Source organism: Cordyceps militaris, assembly GCF_000225605.1.
Source record: "Cordyceps militaris CM01 unplaced genomic scaffold CCM_S00001, whole genome shotgun sequence".
Classification (NCBI taxonomy): Eukaryota; Fungi; Ascomycota; class Sordariomycetes; order Hypocreales; family Cordycipitaceae; genus Cordyceps; species Cordyceps militaris.
This window is the reverse complement of record NW_006271969.1, coordinates 5143925-5152388: the sequence shown is the minus strand read 5'-3', so window position 1 is coordinate 5152388 and position 8464 is coordinate 5143925. Positions and strand designations below refer to the sequence as shown.

The 8464-nt window shown below is 52.1% G+C and overlaps 3 protein-coding genes across 3 annotated transcripts; 1 reads left to right on the top strand and 2 right to left on the bottom strand.

The window, feature by feature from the left end:
* Positions 1-1669: 1669 nt before the first annotated feature.
* On the bottom strand, positions 1670-2054 carry CCM_01597 (uncharacterized protein; the record flags this gene model as incomplete). Its single annotated transcript, XM_006666753.1, has 2 exons — positions 1670-1907; positions 1993-2054. The coding sequence occupies 2 exons, from the start codon at positions 2052-2054 to the stop codon at positions 1670-1672; spliced, it is 300 nt and encodes a 99-aa protein (XP_006666816.1).
* A 4405-nt stretch (positions 2055-6459) lies between these two features.
* On the top strand, positions 6460-7143 carry CCM_01596 (CHRD superfamily protein; the record flags this gene model as incomplete). The annotated part of the gene is made up of 2 exons (XM_006666752.1): positions 6460-6857; positions 6915-7143. The coding sequence occupies 2 exons, from the start codon at positions 6460-6462 to the stop codon at positions 7141-7143; spliced, it is 627 nt and encodes a 208-aa protein (XP_006666815.1).
* A 511-nt stretch (positions 7144-7654) lies between these two features.
* Positions 7655-8231, bottom strand: CCM_01595 (uncharacterized protein; the record flags this gene model as incomplete). The annotated part of the gene is made up of 2 exons (XM_006666751.1): positions 7655-8105; positions 8161-8231. The coding sequence occupies 2 exons, from the start codon at positions 8229-8231 to the stop codon at positions 7655-7657; spliced, it is 522 nt and encodes a 173-aa protein (XP_006666814.1).
* Positions 8232-8464: the final 233 nt, after the last annotated feature.

Sequence of the window (8464 nt, the reverse complement as noted above, 5' to 3'; positions counted from 1 at the left end):
GCAGCAGCAGCAGCAGCAGCAGCAACAACAACAGCAGCAGCAGCAGCAGCAACAGCAGACCCAGCAACAGCAGCAACGATCTCGCGGCTTCGGGTTCTTCCATAGACGGGCGCGCCAGCCTCAAGAGCAACAGCAAGCGCAGCAAATCGATCAAATGTTTACAGAGCACGGCATGCAACCGGATTTCGGAAGCTTTTTCGGGTCCGGTAGAGGAGGGTTCCAAGGAATGTAAGGGTTCTCGACATGATACCCCTTGGGTGTTTTCATCATTGTTTTCATGTTTTTGGGATATCTTTACTAGGAGTCCAGACACGGAGTTTTTCATGTACAGGATATTGAAAATGTCCAACTTGCGATGCAAACCCGCATCTCGGAAAGTCTTTCCCTTGAAACTATTTTTCATTGTTGTATTTTGGGGAGTACTTGGGCAATATTTGTTCCCTGGAGTTGAAAGAAGGAGACGAAAGATTCATTTTTGTCATTATCTTGTCCCTGCTTTTAGGTCTGCTTTTCTTGTCATTTCTTTTACATTTGTTTCTTCTCGGGAGCATAAGGGCGCGGAAAGCGATACATGGGCCACGAAAGCCACGTTTTTTTATTCTTCATCAGTCATTCATCCTTTGGGGTTTGCGGGGAGTGAAGGGGGAGGGAGTGGTGGTTGTATACAGGGTGACACGTGGGTAGGAAGGAGTACAGTACCTGGGCAGTTGTCGGTACTGGGTATATATGTTGATATACAATTGTTACAAAAATTCTTGTTGATGATTTTGCACAGTGGATGTGGTGCGACAAAGCATGATGGAAGGATGAGGTCAATGAAGCAGGGTGCTCGGCGATATCAGGGTGGCACCGATGAGTGCAATTGCTAGATTCTTGATTTTGCCCTGTATAATGACGAGGCTTGCATCTGGCTCTGCGCATGGAACCGGGTTCCTCTGGGCCTTGGGAGCCGGCATCGGTGTCCTGAAAGGTTGGTGGCTGCATATATGCGCTCACCATATTGTCAGCCCACCAGTTGCCGTCACGATGCGCTGAAATTGTCAAGCTTTCCCACGCACGCTATCGAAAAAGCAGGGGGTCGCTACTATCGAAACTTGTAATAATAAGAGGAACGAGAGAGACGGGAGAAACGGGGTAACTAACTATCTATAGCTTGGAAGCTGGGGCTCACTAGTGGAAACGTGCTCAAGCTGGACCATGGTGACTAGCATTGCTCATCTTTGAAGCGTACATAGACGGACGCTAGCAGCCCTGTTTTCCTTGGTATTACTTCAATTAGTTAGCCAGTGTGACATGGTGTGTAGTACTGAGGGAGGAAGGCCGCGGACAATTTGATATGCAGTGCACAACTCTCATCATAACCACCCAATATGTCGAATGGTAGTGTAATTTCCGACCAAGCCTGTAGACGTGACTGACCGAAGGCTACTGAAGCAAAGAGGCGCCGATAAAATGGTGCTATTAATCTAAAGCTAATGTGACAGGATAACTACATCAGTACCCGGCAACGAGGGGGTATAAGCGCGTCGCTGCAGAATACCTCGACACAGCGAGAGACAAATGAAACCACCTCGTACTATTTGCCCACTGAGCCGGAACGAACAAGAATGCAAACAGGAGTTTTTTTTATGCGAGTGTGTGTGTGTATCAGCGCGGGCACATGGACCGCTTAGACCATCATGGCAGCGACGCCGACAGCGACGGCGGCAACACCGGCACCGGCACGGGCGGCGTTGGTCGGGGCAGCGGCCTTGCTGGTGGACGTCTTGCTGGCAGAGCTGGCAGAGCTCGCGGAGCTGGCCGAGCTCTTGGAGGCGGAGGAGGCGGAGGAGGCGGCCGAGGAGGCAGAGGACTTGGCGCTGCTGGTGGAGGAGGCGACGGCGGAGGAGGAGCGGCTGGTGGTGGAACTGTTTTGGGTGGATTTTGTTAGGATGTATTCTCGACAAGATGGTGCAGCTTCTCAAGACGAGACTGGAAGGAAACAGGACGCACGTGACGGTCTGGCCAACAACGCTGGTGGCAGCGGCGGCGAGGAGGACAACGGAGAACTTCATGTTGAAAGGTTGGGTTGGGTTGGGTTGGTGATGAAGGTGAGGTGGAAGCAGACAAGCCGGAAGCGAGAGTGTTTGGTATTTATAACCCGTGAGTGAAGAGAGCGATGGTGTGTTGAGATGATGTGACTGAGGAGGAGGAAAAGGCAACAGATGGCGTGCTGTTTAAGTAGATGCCGACAGGTCCCAAGAACAAGATTTCGTGTTAGTCGGCTCTCGAGCCGACATGACCTCCCACCCCCCGCGGGCCAAGCAAACATTGAGTTTTTTCTTGCCTGCTCCATCAGCCGTTCGGGTTATTGAAAATCAGGCCCCAAAAACACCAAATCCAAGGCGTCGAGACCGTTCCCAAGGCGTCTGCTGGTGTGGAGAGGCTTGCGCAAGCCTCCGCGATTCGGACGAATGATGCCGGGGGGGGACTTTTGCAAAAGAGAGTGGCACACACCCCCCCTTGCAGTCAGCGGACTATTCGCTGCGGAATGGTACGAGCTTTTGGATTATTGGAATAGCCTTGCATGTACCCTTTTGACTTTGTCCGGTTGGTGGTGGTGGTGGTGGTAGTGGTAGCTCCACGGGCTGCGTCAGGTGAGACAGGGAAGGATGAGGAGGAGATTTGGACAAGGAAGGGAAAATCGAGATGAGGGAGTCCGTGCCAGGATCCGTAGTGAGGATGAATGGCTCCAAGGACCGTGTTCATGTAACATGCCCCCCAAGAAGGCAGGCAAGAGGGCTGCGCCATGTCTTGAACGGGATGGTGGCTGGCAAAGACTTACGCAATGCAATATCTGGATGAGCTGTGAGGGCGTGGGCCGCAAGACAATGTCACGATGCAAACTTGCCTAGGAGACTAGTTAGCTCGGTGAAGAGTGTGGAATGCTTTCTCGTCCATCAAAGGCTTTTTAAGCTTATTCGTTTCTTTGCGATGGTAGGGCTGTCGTCGTCACACGTTGTAGGAGTACTTGTCCCGGCAATCCAGTCTCGCCGTGCAGAGGGGTGAAAATGGAATACGAAGACACACACACAGCCCTAGCAGCAGGGCTGGGTTGTCATACTATTCACGTTCACGTTAGCGATGTACAGAGTACAAATCCGTACCAAGTAGTAATCTGCAACGCTGCCCACGGAGCCGAGCCCCAAAACCCACCCCCCCTGGCGACAATCATCATCCGATGGAGCGAAAAACAAGCCTTTTAGGGCGGGTTGGCGCTAGGCCAACAAGGAAATGGAGCATTTGTTGATCCCCCGTCGTGCGGTAAAAACGGGACGGAGATTTGCAAGTGATTTTTCCAGTCGTAACGAACATGAAGGAGGCGGGGGGGGGAGAACGAGCCGAATCCACGCAGCCAAGCCACCCACGCATACGCATGCCTCCCCCCCTAGTCGGCAGATGCTGATACGGATATTGGGGCACTATAATGAAATAGGCAAGAGAAAAAGGGAACAAAAAGTGCACAAGAACAAGAAAAAGAGGAAAGGAAAACAGAACCCTCTTTGCCCTAATAAGGTTTGTTCTCTAGTTCTCTAGCAAGACTATCAGTAGGAAACAGGAAACTAGCGATTTCTTTTCAGCCCACCTGAAGACTGAGGGGAAATGGGCCAGACGTAAGGTGGCGGTGGAATCAGCACATGGGCGATCTGCATCCGGTCCACGTGCGTGTAGTGCAGTTGGAGAGGAACAAGAGTAAAAAAGAGGAAAGGTGTCGTGGACAAGAAAACCGGTGCAGAGGAGTTGAGGAAGAAAAAAACCGCTCCATTCGAGCATGACTGCGCGCGCTGACAGGGTTTACGGCAGACGACGGGCCGTTCGCCTATTCTGGCCAGGATTTACACTGCACTAACCAAGGACAACAAACAGAATGGCTGGAACAACAAGTGAAACCGATCGGCAACCAAACACCACTTGTCTGACGAGGTCCAAAGGCCATGCTGTTTCATTGTTGCTTTATTTTGCGACTTCAACCGGTTCGCAAGCCGTTGGAGGGCTCCACGTGCGTTTGCGCGTTTGCCTTTCCTCGGCGTAACGCTTTGCTAGGCGCGCCGTCATTCTCAAATGCGGCGCATCGCTGCACGCCATAAAAAGGACCAAGCTCTTGTGTATTGAGATGGAAACACAATTGCAGCGCACTGAGCCTTTTCGTCGTCATCCAGAAATGTGACTGACGTGGGTAGGCGCCGCACTACTTCCCCGGGCTAATGCAAACTTGGGGCGGAGAGAATTCAAAGCGACCGTGGCGCGCTGCCAGAGAGAAAGCATTCACCGACGTCAATGAACCCAGATCCGACCCAGCAAGAAATAGTCTGCGCCCGAGAACGTGGGCGTCTTCACAAGCTGCCTTGAGGGTATGCGGCGCGGGGCTGCGTTCGCCTCGATAAGGGAGACTATGGCGATCCATTACCGGCATCTCGAATGCTAGGTTCGATATAGTCAGATCTGTCGTGGTATTTTAGTCGTCAGTGCTTTCGCCCAAAGAAACACTCACCACTGCGACAGACTCCATGATGGTGGAGGAAACGAACGGCACTGGCCACTTGCTGCCACAACCCATGTCGTGTCGTGCTGGGCAGCGCAACCAACACTGCGAATTTTTTCTTGAAGAAGAAATCGGATACCGAAACAGAGACAAGAGTGCTCGCCGTTGGATCCGGAGATCTTGAAAGAGTCTTGCAACTGCACGAAGTTTTGACCATGGGGGACCGACGGCCCGCAGGTGCTCGACGACGGTCCGCTCGCCACCATCTGCCGTGTCCGTCGCGGAAGCGCACATCATCTTGAGACCAAATTACGACGAGCATGGGACCGACGAGAGAACCAGACAGGCCGTTGAACTCGATGATGGATGAGGTCTTGACCAAAGAGTCGAGTTGGATGACGAAGCCAAGGTCGCGATGCGCCTTGGCCAGGTGGAGTGATGGTCTTGGTCTGGCCAGGTCCGTGGCAGCAACACAGCACAAGGCTATCGCTCTATTGACGCGACATCACTCTGTAGGTCTATCGAATCCTGAACGTTGGAACGAGACAATCCGACTTGTTTCTGTGAGGTGGTCAGACGAGACGGGCTTCACCTGAGGCTAGTCAGGCTACTTACTATAGGGCGTCCGAGTGCGTCCTCAAACTCAACAGCACTGCTAGTTATCTGTCCTTGCAAAACACCATGACTTTGGCAACAAGGTACTTCTTATTCAAGGTCATCATTCCCTGTCGTGCCACTTGTGAGGAAAGGGAGAGCCATTACTTTTGGTATGTATTCTTGTTGTAGTAAGAAACATGACGGTTGTTTTTGTTTCTGTTGTGATTGTTCTACATATTTCATCTAATCGCGTTCCCTTCTCTCTCCCTCGCTGCTTCTTCTCTCCGAATCTGCTAGTCGGTTTGGGTATGGTTTCGCTCAAGAGATCGATATTCACGTGACACAGGTATGGGCATTGATATAGAAAAGAAAACAACAAAAACAAAGAAATGGACAAACACTTTTACGAGCGCCGAGTCTTTTCCCTTCCCAATAAAAGACTACGTCATGTGACAAATCAGGATGTGAGGAGTCCTTGGGAGGCTGCCCAGTCAGGTCGGAAATATTGCACATGCAAGGCACAGAGAGGCAAATAAACTTCCGAGTAAGCATACTCGAGCTATATTAGGCTGATAACTTTAAAGAAACAAAACCCCATCCTCCCAGCTCACTTATAGGCTCGATTTAGGCCCCCAACTGCTCGGATGCTCAGTCGTCCGGCTGCGCGTCTTGGCGCCAAGCGTCCATCTCCCGGCTCATCACCTCTCCGCCTCCACATCTTGGCGCCGAGAGTCAAGGCGGGTATAAACTTGCCGCCCCTGCCTTGCGGCTCGAGTTGTGTTTTTACTAATTTGTACCGAGTATCTTGTTCTGACGCGCAAAAAAGGATCATGTTGTACAATTCCTTTGCGCGGGGCTAACACTTATTCGCGGGCGGATGTCGTCTCCGTGACCCAATTGCCGAGGCTCTGTCTCTTTGGCACTTTGTCTAGCAGTGACATCTGGCGACGCGCTCGCGATATGTTGACGTAGTTTCTCTTGGCGTGGCGCTTTTAGCGATCTGGGCAAAAGCCTTGACATGGATGGCGCGAGATCCAAGGCAGTTAGAGAGCACGCCCCAAGTCAACTCAGCCGCCTCAAGCGCCTTGGCTGATGGTTTTCTGACTCGTATCGAGGCCTATTGCACTCGAAATTAGGCCAAACAAGGTGAGTGAGTTGGCTCACCTCGGCCATGGTTTACTGGTTGATGAGCAAGTGGCAATTATAGATGCCAATTGACTATAAATGAGCACTTGTCCGGCCGTCTTCTGTGCCAACTTGACAACACATCAACACTTTCCAATTTTCCTCTCCATTCTTACGTCCTGTCTACTCAACCAAAACACTCGTTACTTCTTGCAATGATGAAAGCCGTCTTCTGCGCCCTCGGACTGTTGACCGCCGCACAGGCAGTCGCGGTCCCGAGCGAGCACGCCAACCTGGCCGTCCGACACGACGACAACAAAAAGGCGAGCAGCCCCTTTACCTTTACCTCGACCTTCAACGTCATCGCCAAGCCGGAGAACGTCGTCGACGCCCAGAACAACTTCACCGGCGGCCTGCAGGGAAGCAGCGGCACGTTCAACTTTGGCATCAACTCCAACGACAATGTGATTTGCTACAACATCACCATCACCGGCTTCCGCGGCGACTACCAGTCTCCGGCCAAGTCGGCCACGCATATCCACGAAGCCGCCGTGGGCAAGTCTGGCCCGCCTCGGTATGAACCCTCCCCTGCCACCCCCTTACTTGTGCGCTTGTGAAAAGCCTTTGGGGGTCTTTTGTCGCTACGCTAACGGAGTCGTGCGCATCATAGTATTGCCTTTCCGAACCCGGTCGGCTCTGGCGAGGGTCCGCGCCGAAGCATCGGCTGCCTTACCGGACCCTTTGTGACTGGCGTCAACGCGAGCAACAAGGACACTGGTGACGGCTTCCACGTCCGCCAGATTGAACAAAACCCCGCCATGTTCTTTGCGGATGTCCACTCCAGCCTCGCTGTTCCCGGAGCTATCCGTGGCCAGCTGGGTGAGAAGAACTATTGCTAGAGAGCCTTGGAGCTTATCGCTCTTTTTCTCGCGGACACGCTCGGCAAATAGATGGGGTTCAACATGACATTCTGCTACTATAGTGTCTAATAGATATACGCTCTAATACTTAATTTATTTACACCGATGCTTCATATGAGACTGACCGGCCTTGATTCTCTAATGAGAGCCACGAGAGTAGCCTGCGTGATGAATCGACAGAAAAGAGCTAAAAAGGGGAGAAAATTAATATGTTTCTCAGTAAATACGCAAAACTGCCGATATCATGTCCTAAGAACACTTGGCTAAAAAATTCCTTGGGCGCTGATTCATCATGTGTACTCCCATAGATGCAAGAGCCTTCTTTCTTTACCCATTGCCCAACCAACATGGTACGACGCCTTGGCTACTCAAGCGCGTGGTGACCCTCGAGTATTACACGCAATCTCGCGGTACTTGCAACACACGGCGAGGCTTGGCGGGACGGGGTGAATTTCGGAAGTCGCTTCTAGCTTAAACCCGTTTCTGCAGTCTAGGGCACAGTCTCCCTTCCCTCAATTGCATCCCATGTTGGTTTCGGCAGCAACATGGAGACGGAGCCCGCGTATCGTCCCGCTGCAGTCTTCTCAGCTACATACTTGCGAGCAAGTGGCTCAATGATGCGCCAGTCCAGCTGCGCCGTCCCGACCGCGCCGCCGTCCTTCTGTATCCTGGCCAGGGCATCAGAAATCCACGTGCGACACCGCCAGTTCGCGTCGCCCTGGACGACTGGTGTTTCCCGAAAGATTTGCACGAGTCGCTCATCATCCTCGATCTTGGCAATCAGGATGCGGGCAAGGAGACTGACGGTGCCCCGCACGTTGGGCAAGTCCATTTCCTCATATATCCAGTTATGAAAGGGATTGTTCTTGACGTGGAAACGCCTGCCAGAGACTTTGGGCTTGTTCTCGATCTTTGGTCCAACGAGAAAGCCCCAATGGTATCTGTGGAATTGCCATGAGTACAAGTCAAGTTGGGGGGGAACAGGGGTCTTAATACCTCCGTTCCTCGTTACCGGTGATTCCGCTAGGGTACAGAGCAATGTACAGTCGATTCTTTTTAGAAACCATTGCGTGCTATTTTTTGCCCCAGGAGGGCAGAGCGGATTTCTTTCTGGGCAGAGGAATGAGGCAGGGCAAAACGGTGGCTTACCAAACAGTTTTTGAGCGGTACCTGTCCTTCGTTTTATGCCTTTTTCCTTCCTGCGGATCCTGGGAGCAAAATCTTGTAAGCGCTTTGCTAAAAATATCTCGTGATAGATTGGACGTTGTTATTCGCGGGCCTGAGATGGTGGGTCTAATTG